Source organism: Zootermopsis nevadensis, unplaced genomic scaffold (genome assembly GCF_977971745.1).
Source record: "Zootermopsis nevadensis isolate Lab colony 2312 unplaced genomic scaffold, Znev_1.0 Znev_ptg000061l, whole genome shotgun sequence".
Classification (NCBI taxonomy): domain Eukaryota; kingdom Metazoa; phylum Arthropoda; class Insecta; order Blattodea; family Termopsidae; genus Zootermopsis; species Zootermopsis nevadensis.
The window spans coordinates 18,702,599-18,726,594 of record NW_028259192.1 but is presented as its reverse complement, the minus strand read 5'-3'; the positions used below and the strand labels follow the sequence as shown (position 1 = coordinate 18,726,594).

The 23,996-nt window shown below is 35.0% G+C and overlaps 4 protein-coding genes and 1 long non-coding RNA gene across 7 annotated transcripts; 3 read left to right on the top strand and 2 right to left on the bottom strand.

The window, feature by feature from the left end:
* Positions 1-61: 61 nt before the first annotated feature.
* On the top strand, positions 62-1,642 carry LOC110834876 (10 kDa heat shock protein, mitochondrial). The gene is made up of 3 exons (XM_022074492.2): positions 62-220; positions 614-787; positions 1,231-1,642. Exons 1-3 carry the CDS (start codon positions 218-220, stop codon positions 1,372-1,374), a joined length of 321 nt encoding a protein of 106 aa, XP_021930184.1. The 5' UTR covers positions 62-217; the 3' UTR covers positions 1,375-1,642.
* A 1,828-nt stretch (positions 1,643-3,470) lies between these two features.
* On the bottom strand, positions 3,471-4,567 carry mRpL20 (mitochondrial ribosomal protein L20). Its single transcript, XM_022074491.2, has 4 exons — positions 4,318-4,567; positions 3,938-4,048; positions 3,709-3,852; positions 3,471-3,628 (listed from the first exon to the last, which is right to left on the bottom strand). Exons 1-4 carry the CDS (start codon positions 4,402-4,404, stop codon positions 3,521-3,523), a joined length of 450 nt encoding a protein of 149 aa, XP_021930183.1. The 5' UTR covers positions 4,405-4,567; the 3' UTR covers positions 3,471-3,520.
* Positions 4,568-4,664: 97 nt separating this feature from the next.
* LOC110834874 (ras-related protein Rab-18-B) lies at positions 4,665-8,260 on the top strand. The gene is made up of 5 exons (XM_022074490.2): positions 4,665-4,924; positions 5,059-5,176; positions 5,296-5,487; positions 6,466-6,591; positions 6,975-8,260. The coding sequence occupies exons 1-5, from the start codon at positions 4,857-4,859 to the stop codon at positions 7,089-7,091; spliced, it is 621 nt and encodes a 206-aa protein (XP_021930182.1). The 5' UTR covers positions 4,665-4,856; the 3' UTR covers positions 7,092-8,260.
* A 556-nt stretch (positions 8,261-8,816) lies between these two features.
* Exo84 (exocyst complex component Exo84) lies at positions 8,817-23,738 on the top strand. Of its 3 annotated transcripts, none has more exons than XM_022074477.2 (13): positions 8,817-9,119; positions 9,498-9,653; positions 10,629-10,852; positions 11,499-11,641; positions 12,731-12,884; positions 14,094-14,232; positions 14,690-14,873; positions 15,917-16,061; positions 18,775-18,955; positions 20,880-21,010; positions 21,696-21,921; positions 22,630-22,820; positions 23,388-23,738. In XM_022074477.2, exons 2-13 carry the CDS (start codon positions 9,620-9,622, stop codon positions 23,586-23,588), a joined length of 1,953 nt encoding a protein of 650 aa, XP_021930169.1. In that variant the 5' UTR covers positions 8,817-9,119; positions 9,498-9,619; the 3' UTR covers positions 23,589-23,738. The 3 variants fall into 3 exon arrangements, with proteins under 3 accessions (XP_021930169.1, XP_021930171.1, XP_021930168.1); XM_022074479.2 differs by having other exon boundaries at positions 8,817-9,150; XM_022074476.2 differs by lacking the exon at positions 8,817-9,119 and adding an exon at positions 9,159-9,286.
* On the bottom strand, positions 16,389-18,410 carry LOC147871235 (uncharacterized). The gene is made up of 2 exons (XR_015532710.1): positions 18,279-18,410; positions 16,389-18,159 (listed from the first exon to the last, which is right to left on the bottom strand). It is a non-coding gene; the product is annotated as an uncharacterized LOC147871235 (long non-coding RNA).
* Positions 23,739-23,996: the final 258 nt, after the last annotated feature.

The following is a 23,996-nucleotide window of genomic DNA, read 5'->3' as shown; positions in this document are numbered from 1 at the left end:
CGTTCATTATAAATGTCGCTACGTGACGCTATACAGTATATGAACGAACAAAACAATTTCTTAGTCTTGCTATAAAGATTAAAATCAATGATCCCTCGTGTGTTTGCTATCCGGTCTGAGCGATAGAAAGTTCTTGAATTGTGGAAGCGTAGGTTGAAAGGAATTAATAAGTTTTGAGTAAAGGTGATTGTATTGCTTTACGTTTGAAACAATTAAAATGGTATGTATGTTATGTAAAAATGGTCTGATGACGGGAACGTTATGTCTTAGTGTTTTATGTATTTTGTTCTTGTATAATTACAGGAAACATTACGTAGAATCATAAATGAAAGTTGGATTGTAAAAATGTTATACATTACAAATGCATATGATAGAAAATACGTTTGTTAATACCAAGCTGTGTAATAGCTCTTTATGTTATCTCAGATACTCTTGTGCTATGCTTCTGAAGAACTTATATTCATATCATTTTGTAAAATTAGAGAACCACCTTAATGGTTAAGATTTGGGCTCTAGTGGCTTTAACTATCTTGTCATTGTTAAGGGAATAATTAGCGTTTATTAGTATGCAGTAAAATTAAACTTGTTTTGATAAAGCGTTGTTTTATTTCAGGCAACACCAGTAGCCATTGTGGCAAAGCGATTGATTCCTCTCTTTGATAGAGTACTCATTCAGAGAGCTGAAGCTATAACAAAGACAAGGGGTGGTATTGTTATTCCTGAAAAAGCCCAGGCCAAGGTTTTGCGTGGAACAGTTGTTGCTGTTGGACCTGGTGCTCGAAATGAGGTATGATACTCCAGTCATTCATTCTTCTTACTGTTTACAGGTGGACTCCATTACACACGCAGCCCACAACATGCCATAACTGCTTCTTTCTACATCTTTTAGAAAATTAACATCTCAAAGATACCATATAACTAGTCAAGTTGATACAGATTTATTAAATGAAGGAATAATAGTGTTTGATACAGACAAACCACTACTACCTATAACACTAAATGAGAACCAACCATGTGACATGCTGTAAAACACTTTTGTTTGATGCACACAACTAAGTCTGCTTTCTTGTTATTGATGCCATTTTGCATTAGCCAGGAGTGACAAATGACCAAGACTTGACAAAGAAAATTTTTGTCAATCATACTGTTGTTGGAACGTTGTTATTGTGTTGCATATCAACATACACTGAAAAAGTTTAATATAAGGTTGTGTTTTTTGCTTAATTCCAGAAAGGTGAACATGTCCCATTGTCTGTAAAAGTTGGAGACCAGGTGTTACTGCCAGAGTATGGTGGTGCAAAAGTAGAATTAGAGGAAAATAGTGAATTCCATCTGTTCAGAGAATCTGATATACTTGCCAAGATAGAGTCCTGAATCTCCAGCTGTCACAAATAGACAGCATTCATATATGTGTAGTTAAAATGGGAGAACATGAGAATTATGAAGACAAACATTCTCTGCTATTGATGAAAATTACAGAGAGTAATTTATGGATGTTGTATACATGTAATAAGAAGTGTGAATGGTAAATGTTATATGATATGGTACAAGCTAACAAAATTTAGGGTGTTTTCTGTAAGTTTCACTTACTTTCAATATATAGAATGTAACTTTTTTTCACATTAAAATTGCATTTAGAGTATTCCTTTTAGGTGGAAATACTTCTCTTTGTAATTATATGTAAGGTCTTCCTTGAAAAGTTTGTAAATTCTGGCTTACTATCTTCCCATATCAGCCATTCCTACCACAAACAGCCCTTTCTCTTTAGGATATGTGATAAATTGTATTCAAAGTATTTCTAATCTCCATGTTGTATTCCCTTCCTACACATCTCATCCTTGATTTTAATATAAAGATTTCAGGTTATAAAGTTTGTCATGCAATTTTCATCCTGTTCCCACTTTCTTAGGTACAGATGTTCTCACCACTTGGTTAACAAAGCCCTTCAATATAGTATTGATGTAACTGAGGCAGAATATTTGCCCTGAAAAATAATGTAGGAATGTTTTAAAGGCTATGAATTACTCTGAAATTTAAATTATAGCTCTCCCTTGTTAAAAGAAACTTCTTTCAATTTGACTTCTGAATTGATATGTCTTCAAATACAGTGAAACCTCGATGCATCGTTTTCGGCGGGGGTGGGAAATAAAAACGATGAATGCGGGAAAACGATAGATGCGGGAAAGCATTAAAAATTTAAAAAAAACAATGTTTCTCTTTCAAAGTTACTTCTTTTTACCAAAAAAGTCTTTAGTGGACAACTGGTTTGTCGAAACTTTACGTTTTAGACCAAACAGAGCACTTTCCACGTTCAAAGTGTTTTCCTCGTCACGTTTACTAATATTAAGCGCATAAAAGAACGACTTCACTTTCGCCAATGCAGCGTGTGCTTCGGCAAAACTCGGCAAAGCTTCGGGCTCGCATTCGTCGTCTCCCTCTTCCTCACCACTCCAACCCCCTTTGCGGACAATAACAGGAAGAATGGAAATACTATTACTGCCGAACTCAACGAAACGTAGCTGTAGAAGACCCTGAACCGCTGGAAACGAGATGAACCAGAAGAATGAAAAGTGCCGCCAGCCTTTCCTTTGTACTTGTAATAAAAGCATTTGTGAAGAAATTCACACTGCACATGCCATCTGGCATCGCTGGAACGAAATATGAGTGCACCCTAATTAAAATCGTAAAATTTCTGACAATGAGCACCGCCATTCACTCCAATATCACCCCTGCACCGCTGACCCTCATTCCAAAAGAATGTGCTGGTTGGGCGACATAACAGGTTACCGCTACTGCGTATTCCAAAAACATTGTGCGTCTTTCGGTATTAATTTATCTCAAAACCCAGCATTTTAATTTCTCAGAAACGATCATTGCGGGAAAATTGTGGGCCGGGACTAAGATTTTTGAACGATCGATGCGATAAAACGATAGTTCGAGGAACGATAGAAGCGGGAAAATGTAACATTATTTTATATGGGATGTATTCGGGACCGAACAAAACGGACGATGCATCCGGGAAAACGATAGTTCCGGGAACGATGGATAGAGGTTTCACTGTATATGCTGAATAATGTTAACACTTATTTCTGGTATTCTTGGTTGTGATGACAGATGGTCACCATTGTTTTCAAGGGGCATTTTTAGCTACTGTGGAAACATCAACTCTTGTAATTCTTATCATTGCATCCATACTAATATCATCCACTTATTAAGATTTATGCATATTTTTTGTATGAATGCAGAATATGGTCTTAGTCTGAAATTGTGTATCAAATTTTTTTTAATTTAAATTTGTATGGTACCTTTCATGGGAGAACATGAAATTTGTTAATAGCCATGATGTTGGGAACTAGTGGAACATCAGAAAATGTTTCAGATTACTGACTAAGCAGTTCTGAATGAAGTCTGTTCAGAGCATTTTGCACTACCAATCTTGAACTTTTGGGTTCTAATAAATGGTAGGTGAATTGTATACTGTGCTCAAGTTTCCATTTTATTTTACTAAAGATACATTGATTTATTTCAGCATGCCTCTTGTGATAATGCCAGATGGTGGGTCACCTAGTTCAGTCACACCAGCCAAGCCATCCTGTGATACTCGTGCATGTGCAACCTTTACCAGAGACTGAAAATTAAATTCACAGCTCATTACTCCCAACAGTTCTATGTACATTCCTCTGCATTATAATACAGACTAAAAGATACCTTAAATGTTCGAGGTTCCCATACTGCTAGATCTGCTAGTGTTTTCCTGTTCAGCAAGATGTTACATCGTACCAGACCTTCTCGGAATAAAGGATATGTCATATTATGTTCTTCGCATCCTGCTGTAATGCGAGTCTCCCAAAGCTGTAAGAATGTGAAATAATGAAGATACAACTCAATATGCATTCGTTCACAAATTAGCAGCATGTGTTTGTAAAATTGTACCCACAGCAACCATATCTTCTTTCTTAAGTTTTCTTCCTTTAGTAGCAGACACCAATGCTCGGTGAACAGCTCTGATTGCAATTGAATAACAGTTTCTGCGCCTTCCATAAAAGTGCTGAAAGAGATGGTATTGTGTTGAGTCATTTAGAATAGTTTAATCTACATTAACAGCTGCAATTATGTGGCTTATGCAAAATATGCTGTTCACTTCATTTTCATTTGCTATATAAATTAATAATAATTACCGACCGCCATTTATCTTCAACCTTTTCGTTAAGAGCAAGGCGGTAATATATAATATGGATTTTCCTAACCTAACAAAATTTTTACGTTCATTTTGTTCAGATACTTCTGATATTTGCCGTCTTTAAGAAAAATTCTTACCGCTGATAGCTTCAATATCTTTCTCTTCCTCCAAAATTCGTCCGGTCCTCTATTACGAACGAATAAAGCCAATGATGTGAATACCATCCTGCTATTAAATCGTCATGAAATTATCACTTGGGTTCTGAACTTGAAACACGAACATCTTTAGGTTATCTATGGCAATGTTGGTATTAATCTGTGTTTTACAGGCTGGGTGACATGAAGCCAAGTTTCTGACTACTGATGACCTGCCACATGGTGATCCATGTTTCGGACCTGGGATTCACACTGAAACCATGGTTCATCAGTATTAACTGTGAAACACTGTGGTAACAACTTTTTAGCCTCTTTGGGCCTCATTTTCGCAGCCTTTGATAATGTTATGAAATTTGTGGTTGGTAGTAAGGTGTTGGTCTTTAGAGAAGTTGTGTTGTTTTTATAACGATTGGTAATGAGATTGTGCATGGCAATACGTATAAATTAATAAAATAAAATTAGTCATGAGGTATTTATGATTGTAAATTGGTACAAGTAACTTAGAAGAGGTTACATTTGAAATGGATGAAGACATACTTACAACATTGAAGATTCTTATTATAGGAGAAAGTGGAGTAGGTAAATCAAGGTTGGTTACATTAAATTACCGATATATTATGCATTTATTTGATTTATAATTCAGCTATGAAGTTTCTATTGTCATTGACTCTTTTTTGTTATATTTGCGTTAATGCAGTGTATACAATTTTTTCGTTATTTTAGTCTTCTTTTGCGGTTCACTGATGATAACTTCGATCCTAGTGAACCTTCAACCATTGGAGCTGATTTCAAGGCCAAGAATATTACAGTTGGTAACACAACTGTGAAATTGGCCATTTGGGTAAGTTTCCAATTTTATACAAGGCCTTTTTCACATTATAATGTCTTTAATATTTTATTTAAGAAATATAAGTAAGAAATTTTTATAATTTAAATATATGACATGCCCTTTTATTTTAGGACACGGCTGGACAGGAGAGGTTCCGATCATTGACTCCCAGCTATTATCGAGATGCTCAGGGAGCAATATTGGTGTATGATGTTAGCAACATACAGACTTTCCAAAAACTTGAAACCTGGCTTGAGGAATTAGATACATACTCAACAAAGAATAACATTGTCAAGATGGTTGTAGGGAATAAAATTGACAAAGTAGGCTACATACAGTAATACTACATGTATTTTGTCAGATAATTGAAGAGGTTTTTGCTATGTACACATTGTAATTATGGATTTACATTTATTGAAAACAAACTTTAAGTAATGTGCTTAGCATAGAATGTTGATAATCATGAAACCTGTCAGAATTTTTTCTCTCTCATTCTTCAGAGATCATAACCTTGAGTGTATTGTACAGGACCAGCAGCCCTGGCAGACAACTTTATAGTGATTTTTCACTCTATTTTGTGGAGGGAATAAGTTTTATTCTAAACAGTTGTATAGAATGTAAATTACCAAAATTAAAAAAGTAATTTTAGTAACTTGTCCAACACTTAATTACACTACTTACAAAACACTTTTCATGCTACATATGAGGTTTTGTCCAAATTGCCTAGAACTTTAATGAGACCATACAAAATTATGTAAATTAACTATTTGTCAATCATAATTCCATAACCTCTAAAAGAAATCTTTCTTGACTAGTTTGTCACTGAATGCTAGTATTATATACTGTTATTAGACCAGACCATTGTGGTCTACCTGTCACCGATTTAGTGAATGGAGCAGTCTTTCATTTAGGATAATCGGTAGCACATATGAATGAAGTATGTCTTTTCTTGTATGTGGTTTTAAGATCAGCATTTCAGTTTCTAAAATTGTGATATTTTAATTCGCAAATGGGGTTAAAACAATGAAATCTGTAGCTAATGCAAGTTCCCATCAGGTTAAACCCAAAAACACTTTGAAGCAAAGAAGTGAGCAGTATTGATCTCCAGTAGTGGTTTTCTTGCTGGAAGTGATGATTACATTACCATCTATGATAAGAGAATAGGTTTCAGTTTCACCATCACATGATTTGCATTACATGTAGTTCCTTTATTTGTTGGACTTCATTCATGTTGAGTAACTGGATGTAACAATCCACAAATCTGAATTATATATGATGTAAAATGGTAATTATTGTTGCAGGGGAATCGAGAGGTAAGTAGAGATGATGGTATGAAGTTTGCAAGAAGGCATCAAACACTCTTTATTGAATCCAGTGCCAAAACAAGAGATGGTGTCCAATGTGCCTTTGAAGAACTGGTGCAGAAGGTCAGCATATGATATTATTCTAATTCATCATAAGCAAGTATACTAGTTGAACTTATTAATTTTAAGAAACTTTGCAGTTGTGATTTGAAAATTATAGGTTCAGAGATCCCAACTTCTAGGCATGAACATGAACAGCATTGCAAACACATCAGCATGAAGTGCCTCCACTGAGATCTAATGGATGGCATTAGCATTGGCAGCCCTACATACACATAAACAAAATAAACAGAAAATATTGGTCTACATTAGGCAATATGAGTTAGCACTCAAATTTTCAAAAAAAATATTTAAACATTGTATTTTTGTAAGTGCAAAGCAGATATAAATGTTTTTAAACATTTAGATGTGAATGGGCATTCATGTTCCTAAATGTTTTATTGCAGATAATCCAAACACCTGGTCTCTGGGAGAGGATTCAAACAGATACTGATCAGATCAGGGTTTCTGATCATGAGCCATCAGTGCCAAGCTGTGGCGGATGGAGGTGTAGTCGTGTGTAACATGTTGAACTCTAATCAGCAGGATGTTGCATTGAATTTAACACTAGCAGCCATTTGAGCATTTGGCACAGGTGTCAAGTTCTAGGGTTCTTCACATTCAGGTGAAAAAATTTGTTGAAAGCAGGAACTTATTTAATTCTCTGCATAATAAATGCTATTTGATAACATTGAAATTGATTGTAATATTGAGTTTTGTATATGTTGTAATGTAATGCCATAGTTAATATTGTACTTTTTAAGTAAAGTTTCATCATTTCTCCAAGGCTACAAGTTACCATTCCAAACTGACTTCATCATAATCAGCTGCTATCAAGATACTTATTTTAAATTCATATGAAGGAAAACTATTAAGATGTGTTTTAATGAGCTTTCAATATATTCTTGCAAGTACATGTTAATACCTTAATATGTAGAATCTCAGATGTTGTATTATAAATAAATAATTGTAATATTTTTAAAGTACAATAACTGCTACTGATTTTGTGCTGTCCTTTATTTTATATTATGCCATTATTTGACTGATAACCTTCTGAAGGAAATATCAAGAGTGGCTGTCTTGACACCCAATGCAAAATGCTCAAAGCTCTCTGTCTCTCTCTCTCTCTCTATATATATACATATATACACACACACACATATAGGATGTCCCAGGAGGAAAGGTAAATATTCTGGGAGGTCATAGTATCAGTGTATAAAAAGTGTATATGTACATGTGTCCTATTCCGAGTGGTTTCTGAGATAGAGCTATTTCACTCCTACAGCATTTATTACCAGGTTCAAGGGTAGGTGGAGAGTCCTGACTATTAAACACTTCACAATGGGAAGACATGTTTGAGACTTGTGGCATATTGATATATAGTAAGAGTGGGTTTTCCTAAGTTCCTTTACAGTGTTCATTGGTCCAAGAACAGTACTGGTAGGGAGTTGACCTGCTGCTGATGTTGAACGTAATTTTGCATCATAACTCATATTTTAATTAACTGATATTTGTAGAATATACTCTTGTATTTACTCTTCATATTTAATCTACAAAAGTTTAGTGCTATGACCACTGTGTTGAAAATCAGTGAACAACTTATTTTATACGTCTGTGATTGTTACTTACTTCTCATTTGTGGTAAACTTAATTAAATAAAGACATTAAATGTCTGATTCTTATGCATATTGTATTTTGAGTAGTTTATTGTGTAATAATTGTAAATTGTTTAAAATGTACCCTTGATTTCAGTGTGAGACAAATTTAAGATCCTTTACATGGAAAACCTTCACTACATACTTTGCTTCACTCATATCCTTCCTTATGTTAACAAATGTTAAATGTTGCATTTTTGCTCGGCTCAGTGCTTCACATTTGTGGCCTGCCATGGGTTGCCCGTATAAACTAGTAAAAGGTAAGTTGCGTGCAATTTCTCACAAATTGCTCATCTGTGAATTACTTGGGAAGATTTTAATATTCCTCTGTTTATTTTATAAGATTCATGTTGAGCAATTCCAAGGAAACATTTTGCACAAGAAATAAAATATGTGGGAGACTGGAACAGAATTATTATTTTACTGAGGAATTTTGCAACATACCATAGTACAATATCTTCAAGAATCTGAATTTGAGAAAATGTTTCCTGATTTATACAAATATATTTTGATGAATATATATAATATAATAAAACAGTATCTTGCATATAGGATGACAGTTTATGATATTCATAAAGTTCTTTTGCTGCTTCTACTCGTAATACCACCACCACTATGGAAAAGGAGTGTACGTTATCAATGGGTGGTAAATAACCACGAGATGTTAATTACCAGAGACTATAAACAGCAAGATAGTTGTCGGATTTTAGGTTTTCAGAGCGGTGAGTCTTAAGATAACTGGGTTGTACGTTATTGCGCCGTATGGTCTGGTAGAAGTTTACCGAAGATTAAGAGGTGTTTGCAGCCTCCATCATCGCCCTGATGACAAACCAATGTTCAACAACATAGTTACTCTCCACAGTCTCCGAAGTAGATAACCTACCTCCATTGAAACAAGTTAGTGACATGTTGGTATAATCTGTAGTATGTAAGTAATCAATGTGTGATGTTAATGTACATGTTTCTATATCTGTGTTAATGTATGACAAGTTGTTTATGATAAACAAATATGGCGGATATTGCTAGTAAGAAAATAGGTGCTTCGGATTTCAATCCCGAAAAATGTACGTAACTTCTAATGTTATCATGTGTATAATTTTCAATAATGGTAGTTCGTTATTTGCTGTGGTATCTCATGGTAATTTTACAAAGGCCTTTGCTTTAGAGATGTTGCATAAGTCCATTTACACCTGGATTTCGATTGTTCAAATGCGGTTGGGACTTGTAGTCACCTTATTTCCCCGTGTAATCAATTATTGTGGATGTACTTTTCAGATGTTAAGGAACTCTCCCAGAGATGTGTTGGAGGTCAGGAACTACAGCAGCAACGTCAGAAAATACAAACTCTTGCAGATGAAACTAACAACCAGCTAAAGAAAAATGTGTATCAGAATTATATGCAGTTCATCGAGACTGCCAAAGAAATATCTCGTATCCTGAAAAGTACACGAAACATTGAAATCATGGGGATAATATGGAGTGTATATGTTGAAGTTCTACCCATTTTAATAATACACTGAATCTTCTGTAGGAATGAAACCTTTCACACCTCTTTTAGTGCAAAGTCTTTTATGCATGATACCCAAAGGGTTCTACAGTTAGTATGTACCATTATAGAAATCTCAAACATCATTCTCTTACATCTAATGTTTTAGTTAATCTAAAAGTTTTTATTGAAGGTATTATTAAACTAATACATTTTCTTGGGCATATTGCAACAGAGGCAGCGTCTGAACTATCTTGTGTGTCTGAAGTAATAAGTATAGAAAAACATTCAAGAATATGCATCCGTTTAATAACAACTTAATCATTTACTGAATTTGCATATAACTTGCAGCTTCCAGACATAGCCATATGATTTCAACCTACCAAAAGTCTGACCTGTTACTGAATGCATATTTATTTATGATTACTAGAGTTAAGCAGTACATAGTAGAAATGATTGCTTAGAGCAAGTTATAACATGTAGGATTTGAGGTTTTTATGGTAATGAGTCTGAAGATGGCTGTCTTCTGGGTTGTAGCACTATGTAGTGTGAAATATTGGTAAACTTTTACCGGACTACATAATATTACAACCCAGAAGACAGTCCTATTCAGTTATAACATGTTATTAAGAAAATCAGTTATGTTTATCAATTAATAGCTAACTGAATTGAAAACGTAGTAACACATCTTAATTTTGGTATACTGACATGAATTGTTTTTGACAGTGCTATCATTCATCTTCTTTATAATTTCTTGCAAATGTAAGAAAATATTTCGTGTGAAGCGCAGTCAAAGGGATGGTATATTATTTGTAGTATAAAGAGAAAATACAGGAGTGTTCATTGCAGTCATGTTGATGGTAAGCCATTGCACTTTGTCAAAATGAACAATTTTTTTTTCCATTAACTCAAGGGCCCAGATCTTGAAAGTGAGATGTATCAATTGTCACACATGTTGTCAGAACAGAGATCTCTGTTGTCATCCCTTGCTACAACCTCATTACTAGGAGACAAGATCCCCAGTGCTATTGACAATGATGGAGCAGTTGGCACCCCTGGGGAGGGAGAGGAGGGAAAGGAAGAAGAAGAAGAAGAGAGGAGACGAAAATTGGCAGCCATTCTGGAAAAAGTTGAAGGATGTGTGGTATGAGTTGACTGTTATTGTAAATACAATGATCATGCAATAAAAGTAATTCCCCAGCTTATTTCTAAAGTAAATCAGGAATGGTATTATCTGACATACATTGAATGCAATAACATTTGTCATATCCACTTGTTATTGCATCATTTCTACAGATTCTGTCATGATGCAACTATAGGTGAGGACTTTTTGCAGAACAGTACACCTCCAAAATTTGCTAAAATGAGATTAATATATTTTGCAATAGAACCTAAGCTGCTGGATTGATTGGTGTTCCTAATGATAGCAAAACAAAATGATTTTTGTTTTATATGGAGATATATTGTTTCACAAAAGACCTGTCAGTTTTGAACAACAGTATTATGAGATTATAAATTGCTTTTTGTTGTAAACAGTGCTGGTTATGTTATTTCTTTGAGTAGGGTGACAAATGTTACCATATAATAAAAATTAAACAACCACATTTCCTGGTTTGAGAAATCTACCAGTTTTAGGTATACCATTTATCAGGAACAGTTCTCAGTTTGAAAAGTAATCCTGCTATATATATATATATCCAGTATTGCTTTTCTAAAAAGAAATATATTTGTGCAAATGTTAAAATTATATAAGAATTCACAATTTTGATTTGTGCATGTTGTGTTGGTAGACCCTGCTGGAGACTCCAGGACGTACAATAATCCATGAAGGGGACTTGCTAGAGCTGGATCCCATTGAAAATGGCGCACTCCAGCGAGTGCATGCTTATTTGTTTAGTGATGGTTATATGATAGCATCGTGGATACCCAATAGGTACAGCTTTATTCTTTGAACCCTACTAGCTGTTTTCCACAGAAAGAGGATATATTTCCTTATTCCAGTAAAATAGAAATAGTTTTCATGAAAAGTGTACAGTACTGGTCTGAATGTTTTGTGGTAATCCATGTGTTTATGGAGTTAATCTTGTATCTCTCATATGTTTTCATGGTGTGATGCTTAAACTTCACCTTACCATAAGTACGTATTAACATCAGTACATCCATCCTTCTAACTGAATAGACTTTAATGCAGACCATCCTGATATAATATACAGGAAACTCTTGGTTTACGAACGTTCAATTTACGAACATTCTCTATAACGATTGTCACAATTCATTCAAAATTTCTTAAAGTCGCCAATAGTTGGAGTTCCTTATAAAATGAAATGCCAAACGTATAGTGAACATAATTGTAAGATTTAAGTAAATAAACTTTTAAAAAATGTATTTGTTACAATAATTAAGAGAAAATTATTATATGATAATTATACTGAACTGTTCTTGGTTAATAAAACTAATATAACCAGTAAAAAAACCTCAGGAATGCAAGATACACATAACGAACAAAAACGTATAACGAAACTCGTTCGTAAACCGAGAGTTGCCTGTACAGTACAAACTATTAGAATGCGTGAATATTATTACATCTGCGGCAGATCCCCTTTCACATACTGATACAGAAAATATTCAGTGTGCCAACTTCCAGATTTCTTAAGCTTTATATCATAGCAGAAACCTGGTGTTCCCAGGTTTAAGATTTATTTATTCTACCAAAGGTGAAGCATTTGTGGCCTGTTTCAAGTGCAATTTGCCTAGAAGGTAAGTCTTTTCCATAAGGCATGTATGTGTTTATGTTTATGTGTTATATGACATAACATTACAGTTTTGAGAGTAATAGTCTAAAGTTTTTCCTCTGATATACATATTTGTGGCTTTATAAATTTACCCGCTATAAGCCAAAACAAATGTATACTATATAACTTTTGTACTGGTGGAGAAATTGTGTAAGCTAATGTGAAATAAAACTGATAGTATAGTTTTACAAGGGTATGAAATTTTTTAACCAGTGGTAATATCTGTTAAGGCGTGGTCCAGTTCGTTACAAATTTGAAGCCATGTATGAGTTGGGGAGTCTTGCTGTTGTAAATGTGCGAGATATGAGCAGTGTGAAGATGGCATTTAAATTGTTGGCATTCCCGGACACAAGGGTGTTCCAGTGCACCAGTAATCAGAGCAAGGTAAGATGCAACAGAAGCCAGATTTTTATCATGGAAAGTAGCATGAAAAGGAAACATAATTGAGCACTTCTCTAAAGATTTCTTTCCCCCCCCCACCAAATGTGGTGCCAGAGAAGCTTATTAGTACTACACAGCGCAACAACCCAGAAGACAGAAATCTTCATACTCCGCTGTGAAAACCTCAAATCTTACATAATGTACATGAGTTTTTTTTCTCAAAAGAGGACAGTTTTCTACATATACACAGCTTCATTATTGTCCTGAGTTATTTTGGGCTTTGGTTAGATGTTTTTGCTGCAAGGCATACCAGAATTTTTCACTTCCACCAGTTTCACAGCCTGTAATTTTACAGAATTGTCTGGATCTGCATATGTAATTACTACTTCTTACATAAAAGTATCACTTCCAGATTCATTGACAAATATATCTTCTATTTCATCATCATAATGTATGTCACGTCTGTTATCACAACTGCTTGGGGGAAAAAACACCAAATGAAGGCAAAGAAGTACAAAATAAGTCTGCCAGAGGTAGTATCTGACAGTGAACTACGGAACACTGGTTATGTCTGGCGAGAAGAAGCACAAATTATTGCTAGGAACATTAAAACTCAAGATTATAATTCATAGTCACGAAACTCTAAGTGGTATGATTTAATTTGGATTAATATGTTCAGGGCGAATATAAAAAACCCTCATTATTTTGGTGTAACAAAGGAAGTGGTTAATGATCATTATCATAACTAGAATCATAATTTGTATTTGAGGTAATGAAACATATGTGTAATCCTTTCTTATGTTTCTGTACTCATTGCACTATGCTATGACTTAAAAAGATGTGTTTTGGTTATTGAGGATATGAATTGCAGCAATCTTTTTTACTGTGGGGTTCCATTTTCTGCACATTTGTAGACCATTGAATTTTCTCACTGTGAAACAATATACATCAGTAGATGTGAATAGGATGAGCAGACTGTCTCATTGGTGAGATGTAGTTTACTAGCCTGAAAATGAATGTAAAGTCTAATGAATTTGTATAAGGAACTTATGTGGACTTCACCAGTCATGTACCTTTGATCGACATTTTTCTTTCCTGGACAACAGAAGCATGTAAGTCCCTGACTAAGATTCTGTTACTAATAGGTTTGTGCACTCTTAATTTATTTATGTATGGGTTTTTCAGTTCCTATTTCCATTTGTCTTCTTCCAGAAAGAATGGTTAGATAAATTTGAGCAAGCAAAGAAAGCTCGCCTTGCACAAGATCAGTTGAAACGGGAATCAACAAATATAACTGAACGTTCACCATTAAGACCATCACATTCTGAATCACTGGAGTCTCCTAGCAATCGTGAGTTGTTTTGATATTTGGGGGTTGCAGTAAAATTTCTTTGGCAACACTGCATAAAAAGAAGTTTCATTTCATTACAGTAATTACCTGTTTCAGACTCTACTTGATGAAACGGGTATTACGTAAGTGTAGATGGCCTGTTTGTCTGAATGGTTTAAAGATGCTGTACAAAATGGGAACTGGTAGGGTAACTGTATTGTGAAATGGGAGGAGATAAAGGAAGTAATTGTCACTTACTTTGAAGTAGTCATTGTGTTTTCGTAATAATAGTTTGTTCCTGTGTTACATTGAAACCAGTATCGAATGAATGTGAGTCAAGTACAATAGTTATTAGTTAACCCACTTCCTGTTCTATAAGTTTGTAGACACAAATGAAGATTTTATGCTGCATAAACTGCACAGGCAGCATCTGCAAGCACAGCATAAAATGACTGATCTTGTGACTTGCTCTGTGTAGCATTTGAAGATGCAGATGATTCCATTCCTGAAGCTGAGCTGCCTGAGTGGCTTTTGGAGGTTCCAGAAGATTTGGATGTCTGTATTGCACAACGTCACTTTGAGGAGGCTTACAACCTGTTGGAGAGGGCACGAGAGTTTCTTGATAAGAATACTACCACAGATCCTGTTATCACAGACATTAGGTATTCCAGTCAACATCTAATACAAAATTCTATGTTGTCTTCTTTGGGTCGTAGAATTATATTGTAAATTAAGAAATGCTGTAAAGTATGTGGAAGTTGCTGTAATAAAATGCTAATACCTCATTCTACAGCATTGCCTAGAATATTAAATATTGTTTGTAGGATATGGAGAAAATTGTTTACTGCAAAACTTCATAATATGCACTTTTTCCTAGTCTTATCAGGGTGGTAATCATTGATTTTGTGATAGGCAAGGAATTTGGTACTTATGAGAAAACAAACAGAATAATATAATACTCACTTGCAACATAGCAAAAATTTCAAAAAAAATTATTTAAGTTGCCTTGAGTATAGCAACCTGATTTTGTGATTATAATTAAATATTGTCATTATCATAGGTGCACTATATCAAGCTAGAAACTAAAAGTGGTGTTTTTGGCACAACAAAAACTTTATTTACCAAATCAAAAATGTCATTACAATTTTTTTTTCTCTTAAATTGTTCATACTTACAGATGTTATGAGACATGCCATTTTTTTTTGTGAATTATCATAGTTTATGCATGTTGTGATTCTTGGAACCCATAGTGGAAATATTCCTCTAATGATTGTATACTACCAACAACTACCAGTTATCACCATGGCATGATGTAAAGGGTTTGTAGCAGTCACTAGTGTTAGCCATGGCAATGAACATGTAAAAGAAAGAAAAGTGAGCTGAAAATTTTCACACCCATATAAAAGAATGGATATGTTCTTAGTTCTAAGTTTTCAGAAAGCACGACATAAAAATTCTGCACTGAATGATAACATGATTTTCCTGAATTTTTGTGCTTGTAATTTGAGCACAAATGTTACATTATTTCAAAGGATTTAGAAATTATCTTTATATTGATTTTATATATTTTCTGGTTATGAGGTATAACTGTATGAAGTGTATTTTTACTCATGTTAAAAATCAGAGTATTCCAAGTTTGTGTGTAATGTGGAAATGATCCTACATCCATTAGTCTCTGAAATGTAACGATTGGTATGTTGCTTAGGCGCAAAGTGGAAGCTCGTGTGAAAGCTCTGACAGAAGTCCTGATGAAGGAGTTGGAGGTCTCGCCTGACAAATCTCTGCAAGGAGGTCTGCGGGCTGCCAGAAGAGCAGTCCGTCTGCTGAATCAGTTGGGCCGTTCGACACAGGTAGGTACTGATGTCAAATTAGTATGAGTGAGACTGCAAATTTCTGAGGAGCTGAAAACTTGTGTGTTAGGAAAGGCAACAGGGTTTATTATGAACATATGTATCATCAACAAGGAACAGCACTCTACTTTAGACACTGAAATTTGCAACTTTAAGTCTGTATTATATTGCATATGTTCATTTTATATGTATCTGCATAATTAAAAGTAATTTGTGTAATATATTTAGTTTGAGAATACTATTTAAATAAAAAATTAACTCAGCCTATGAAGTTTAAATATGCAGAAATTCACTCATAAAAATTCATACAATTAAAAACTAGTAGAATAGAAGTATTCACTGCATTTATTTATCTTAATTACTGATTGTCAGCATGATGACAATACAAAAACAGGAGTAGTAAAGAGTTTTTTGTGATTTTCAAAATGAAGAAAATTGGAATAATCCCCCTTTTCCTACTCAGCATTTCAGTTTTGTTATCCTTTGTATAAATAGGTACAATAATAGATTCCTTCTACAGCTCTAACAATTCTTCTTTATTTGAATTAGAATTAGTAAGTGTGTGTACTTCCTGCTTGGATCAGTTCTTCTGGAATTTGATAAATTCCTGGCCATTTTATTTAGAAATTATAACCTCAAAAGAAGTAGACTCAGTTATTAATGGCCCAACTGCATATATTTCAGTATGCTTAACATTGTTAATCTGATGTACATTCAAGTACAGTGAAACCTCGATGCATCGTTTTCGGCGGGGGTGGGAAATAAAAACGATAGATGCGGGAAAGCATTAAAAATTTAAAAAAAAACAATGTTTCTCTTTCAAAGTTACTTCTTTTTACCAAAAAGGTCTTTAATGGATAACTGGTTTGTCGAAACTTTACGTTTTAGACCAAACAGAGCACTTTCCACGTTCAAAATGTTTTCCTCGTCACGTTCACTAATATTAAGCGCATAAAAGAACGACTTCACTTTCGCCAATGCAGCGTGTGCTTCGGCAAAACTCGGCAAAGCTTCGGGCTCGCATTCGTCGTCTTCGTCTTCCTCACCACTCCAACCCCCTTTGCGGACAATAACAGGAAGAATGGAAATACTGTTACTGCCGAACTCAACGAAACGTAGCCGTAGAAGACACTGAACCACTGGAAACGAGATGAACCAGAAGAATGAAAAGTGCCGCCAGCCTTTCCTTTGTACTTGTAATAAAAGCATTTGTGAAGAAATTCACAGTGCACATGCCATTTGGCATCGCTGGAACGAAATATGAGTGCACCCTAATTAAAATCGTAAAATTTCTGACAATGAGCACCGCCATTCACTCCAACTATCACCCCTGCACCGCTGACCCCTCATTCCAAAAGGATCTGTGCTGGTTGGGCGACATAACAGGTTACCGCTACTGTGTATTCCAAAAACATTGTGCGTCTTTCGGTATTAATTTATCTCAAAACCCAGCATTTTAATTTCTCAGAAACGATCATTGCGGGAAAATTGTGGGCCGGGACTAAGATTTTTGAACGATCGAAGCGATAAAACGATAGTTCGAGGAACGATAGAAGCGGGAAAATGTAACATTATTTTATATGGGATGTATTCGGGACCGAACAAAACGGACGATGCATCCGGGAAAACGATAGTTCCGGGAACGATAGATAGAGGTTTCACTGTAACTGGAAAAATTTATTCTTCTACTTACACAAAATATTATGAGAAACTCTAAGAAGGTCACCTTTCTCATCATTTATCAAGTTCTAGGTTGGTAACACTTCTTAAGTTCTTTCATGTATTTGCATAGCTCTGTAGTACTTTTGTTATTATTGTTTGTTTGAAGGTCATTAATTGTATGTTTCAGATATTTTTTTCTGAAAGTTCTGCTAGTTTCATGTCTTATTGTTTGTATTATCTCCATTATTTGGCTTGGATTTTGTAGCTGTTGTAATTTTGCCTGCTTCTCTTTAGCTGACAGTTTTGAATTTGCTTCATCAAACTATGGTTTATGCTGCTTGAACTTGTAATCACCTAGACTCATTTGGTTCAATATTCTTGCCAGTACTTTGCTAAGCCCAGTTGATGTCCATAATAACACCCAAGTTTTCCAAAGCTGAAATACAAAAACTGTTTGAAATGTTTACCCTATGCTGTTCCTTAATTTTTTCATCATTTAGCTTCTAGAGCTTAAATATCTTCATATCAAACTTTTTTTTTTGCTCATTTACTTACCCATAGCTTTACAACCACTGCTCAGAATCAGTCCCGCTAAAAGACGAAACATGAAGTACATTACCCTGTTCCATCTATCAAGATGTGTTGTAATGTCTTCATCAGGAGAAGTCCAAGTACATTTATGAGTTTTGCAATATGGGAACATTGTAATATGGACAATTAGATTTTTTGACATGACATAATTTACTACTGTAATCTCATTATTATTGCTCATTTCATGTAAAGTCTCATTCCCAATTATTGGTTTGAAAATATATTTTCTATACTTTTGCACTGAAATCTTCTAATAAAATTTCCATGTGGTAGTTAGGGAATTGTTCAAATGTACATTCTAGTTCTGTTTTAAAACATATATGTTACAATTAACTCATGTGGCCTGATTTTTATACTGGGTTAACATGAGATTTATTTATTGTCCCAGAAGTTAATATTTGAGACCATGGATTGACATGATGTCATTAAACTGATGACTTTATTCTCTTTGACTTCACAGGCATGTGACTTGTTCCTGAAATTGTGCAGTTGCATACTGAAGACACAGTTGAAACGTGTCAAGAGAGAAGGTGCTACTATTCTGTATGTGCGGCAAATTGGAGGAATCTTCTTCTCCAACCTGACAGACATGACTCGTGAATTCCTTCGAGCATTTCCGCATTCCCCCAGCTGTGCCTCAGGTAGTAATTTCTTATAGTAATTTTTGTTTTTAATTTTTTGACGTAAATACGTCTATATTTTAGGATCAGTGTCATTCGGCAAAAATGTTACGAAAAAGTGTAACTTCATTGTTATGTTACCTAGGAAACGTCAAACTTCATTGTTATGTTACCTGGGAAACGAAAAAGTGTAACTTCATTGTTATGTTACCTTGGAAACATCATCTGTTTATCAACAAATAAACAACAATGGTTACCTACATAGTTACCTTACATTATCTTAAGCTATGTCTACACTCGTGCGCTTTCGTTTTCAACTTTCAATTCAACTTACGCTTCAACATTCAATTCAACTTTCGTTTAGGGCATGCCTTTGTTGAATGCGTCAAAGGCATGCCCCTAGCTGTCCACACTATGCTGCCATTTGTCAGGCAATTCTTCTGAACAGGAGAGAGGAACATGGCAGACGCATATGGATGAAGGATTATTTAAAGAAACGGAATTTTGGAATTCTGAAGGATTTGGAAGTCGATGAAGAGGTTCTATTTAGAAACTTTACACAAATGTCCAGAGCAAACTTCAACACGCTTTTGGAAATAGTCGCGCCGAAAATCACTCACTTCAGAGAAGCGATACCTGTTGCGATCAAGTCAGCTATAACGCTGAGATTTTTAGCTACCTGTGATTCGTTTGCGTCCTTAATGTGTTTGTTTAAAGTTTTCAAGCAATTCGTTTCAGCAATGATTCGTTACTTTCCTTAGGTGTTATCGACTCTGTAATGAACAGCAGAGACTTATAGGCAAACCACGCGGAGGAGTAGTTATCTTCAGCGCCCGAACCACTTTTTCTTTTAAACACTTTTTGGCGTTCCTTAGAAAAGTATGAACGCAAAGTTTTTATTTTGTTTTTCACACTCTTCACATCGATGTTTAACTTGCTGATCATCTCAGTCAAAGCATCTCTACGTTTTGTTTTATTAGTGTAGTCTCGATGGTTGTGGTCCCATAACAGTTGAAATGACCTGTAAATGTTGATAAACAACAAAGTTTCTTCTTCAGAAGACGTCATCTTGAGAAGCGAGACGCACGGCGTGTTGAACCAAAACCCACTCAGGCTGGGAACACGTGCAATGAGGCATGCGCTGCTAAAACTGCTGCCGTTCAACTCTCTTCAGGCATGCGGAGACGCATGCATTACGTGCGCTATTGCTTGCGCTATAACGCATGCCATTGACGAACATAAAAGCGCAAGACTGTAGACATAGCTTTACCTTACCATACATTACATTACCTTACCTTACATTACCTTACCTTACATTACATTACCTTACCTTACCTTACCTTACATTACCTTACCTTACCTTACATTCATCTACCACAGACCCATCTGAAGCCTTACTAATTTAAATTAAATAAGCAACTTCCTTTCCTTATAGACGTATTTACGTCAAATTCTCCGGAACCGTGGTTCCACTGACAACTTTTTATCAGGAAATTCTGTTAAGAAGTTTTATTCCTCTCCATATTAAAAAGATTGATACTGTATAAGATGGTACTATTACAAAAGTTAAGTAGATTCATACTCTACAGTTCTGCCAGTTTTTTACCCTCAAGATTGTAACTGCAGTATTCCACACATCATCTGACATTTAAATACACAGTGTGTGGACAGTGTGTCACACTGTAATAAGGTAATAATCTAATTAATTATGGGTGTACTTTTATTTATATGGTATACTCATAAGCCTTCCATTTCTAATAAATTATAATGGGTATATAACTTATACATATTATTCATATTACATGGGGAACTTGTATGTAAATTTTAGACTCTCAGAACAGGACCAGAAGATAAGAATTTTCATATTTGGATGTTGGTTTAGTCAGTCCCTTCATTGCTATGTTTTCATGGTTATAATTATTTTATTATACATGTGTCTCTATAGCATTTGTGGTGTGGGCAGGCTCAGAGTTGACACACCTGACATCTCATCTCATCAAGCAGATTTTCATGCCCCAATCATCCATCACAATGTTGGCTGAGTGTATCACATGTGTTAGGATTCAGTGTGACCAGGTATGTTCCATATCTTATAATCTGTATTTCCTGATAATATTTAAGAAATCGCCTCATAGTATTAGGAAAAGTGACACTTGAAACTCAAAGCCCCATGACTACAGTATTAACAGGCTAACACCCAAACATGTCCTGTGCCAGTTAATTTCAACCTACATCATCATCAGATGATGGAAATAGAATATATAAGTTGACCTCTCGTGGATTATATAGTTTAAAGACAACAATCTGTGAATGTGACCATTATTATTTGTGAAGTGAATAAGAAGGATTGTAAATAATAAAATATAAGTACTGTGCTTTGAAAGGTGGGATAACCAAATAAGTATTATCCTTGTTGACTCTGGCAATGTAATGAAACAACTTCAAAAATATTGTTAAAATTGGTGATGGTGAAATTACTGGAAATAAATGATAATGAAAAATTATCCAAGAAAACAGGATTCAGAGTCTTAATTCATCAATTTGGAGGTGTTTAAAAATTAAGTCTAACTTTTCTTGACAAGCTAGCCAGCAGGCAAGAAGCTTTCTTCAGCAAACTAAAGATTATATGCTATAAAGTTTGTTACGCAGTTTTCTTCATTTTATGATGTTATTTTTTCTAAGGGCAAAGTGTTTCTCTTTAACATCTGTTTGATGTTACTGCTAGCATAGGACATTCACATTGTGTTCATGTGTGTGCCAGCTTTGTGAGCTTGGTGTGGATCTGCGATACCAGCTGGATGGTTTGTTGCGTACCCCATTAACACGAGCATTGCGTGATGCACGGGAGAAACTGGTAGATGCGGTCAAGCTTCGGGCAGCAGAGGACAAGTGGCGCCCCATGAATCTGCAGAGTAAGGCTGGCCTAACAAAATTTCTGCAAGAAATGAGTGATATTGGCATAGCCAGTATACACACATATGTTACAGGTTGGTGTATTTTGTTAAATTTCTCAGATTATGCAGTCCTGTTCTGACCTGATATACATTTTGTATTTAATCTTAAATGGGTTATTATTGGATGAACATACTTATTTATGAAATTTAACATCACTATTATAAATTTATCTTATCTCTTAGCTAATATTGTTAATCTATTGTTGTTCTGGCAAGAATCTTTTTTTGTGAATGTTTACAGAAGTATGGTAACCACTTCTTATATATTTGGTAATGAGAATTTCATTTTATTTACCACACTTATAACTGTCTTATTATCTGAATATGATAAAGACAGTCTCTGTTTTGGCAAATTTTGTATGCATCCATTTTGTGACATGCATAACATGAATGAATATAGGGCTGATCATGTCTGCCATAAATTTTAACTTGGGGGAACTGTGGGACAAATTTTGGTATTAATATTATCACTGAAGGCCATCCTAACTCATGCTTTTTAATTTCATGTAGTTGGGAATAACATGATGGATGCAAGAACTTTTGAGGTTGGAACACACTCATAAAAGTTACCTGCAAATTCAATATGAAATATTGTTCCACAGTACTTAAATTATATGTTCTTCCTTCAAAGTTCAATTTATGTACATTTCAAACAGTGCAAAACAAAGTGTTTCACTAGAATTATGTACACGTTGCAACATTTATTGTTTATTTATTTATTTATGTTTTATTTTTATATAGGGGACTGCTGGTTGGGGCTAACTGGCAACACTGTGGCCTTCAGCAAGTTGTATCTGACACTGCTAGAGGACTGTCTTCGTTTGGCGACACCAGAACTTCTGTACACAGTGGATGAAGTGCTTAGTGGTGTGTTCCAAGCTCAGATACTACATGTAGAAGCTTCGCTGTCCAGCGATAAGTACAAGGCTGAGGTATGAAAGATTTTGTTGCTACAGATTTGGTAACATGTAACCCTACAGTATGGTCTTGTGCTTCCATGTACATATTAGATTCCTGATGATGGAGATGGATGCAGCCTCTGAAGTGTTAGTTGTAGTCTGTGTTGTCACAGCTGATTGCTGGAGAAGTCATTGTTATACAAGTATATTCCTAAACTCTTTTCATGCTTTGTTATTACCTGTCCTCTTCCATATTTAGCGTTTATATATTTTTTATGTGCAAGCATTAGGTGTTTTAATTATACTTGCCTTTAACTGAGGTTTTGAACCAAATCTAAAACTTTACACAAATTTGTATTTCATATAATTTAAACTTCATTGGTAGGAATGGAAGAGGATGACTATTGAATATGGAGTGATAATTGACACTGAAAAACAAGTCCTTGGAGAGAAGCCCAGTTGTGACATTTTTCAACATAAATTCCACATAAACCAATTAGGAATTGATCCCACGCCTCTGAATTAAGGATCAGTGTCAAACCATCTGAGCTATTTCATGATCTACTTGCAATTAATATATGTTATTCCTTTGTGTTGCAGAGCAAGTTTATACAGAAAAATGCAGGTTTCCTCTTGGACACACTGCTGACCCTTGCCGAGCACTGCTATGAGGAGAAGATTGGAAATCCATGTGCTAAATTCAGCAGACTTCGTGATGACTACTCCTGGCTCAAGAAAGACACCAGCATCAAGAAATCTGTGAAACCTGTCACTAAATACTCCACAACAGAATACATCTAAGTGTGTTGTTACAGGAATATTTGTATATTTCATTCACGTTGTGCTGTAAAGAGATCTGTAACAAGACATTTTTACTTGGTTTCAATAATGCTTAAACAGCAGTGTACATATAGGCATTCTGTGCAGTGATGTAATAAATACTGACCCTCATTCCCAGTCTTTTATATGGATTATTCAATTATGTTTGTATTTTCAGTCTTGGGAATGTTTCCAAATGGAGATCTGTGAACTGGCTGTTTGAGCAACAGCAGCATTTCATTAATTAAAAAACGGGACCAAAACTTTTGGATTCTGAGTTGCTGTATTCATCTGAATATAATGCTACTTTTTTACCTAATTCATCACTTTAAATATAAGGGCATTTCTATAGAGAGGCTGACTACTATTCAATCTAGAAAATTTCTCTCC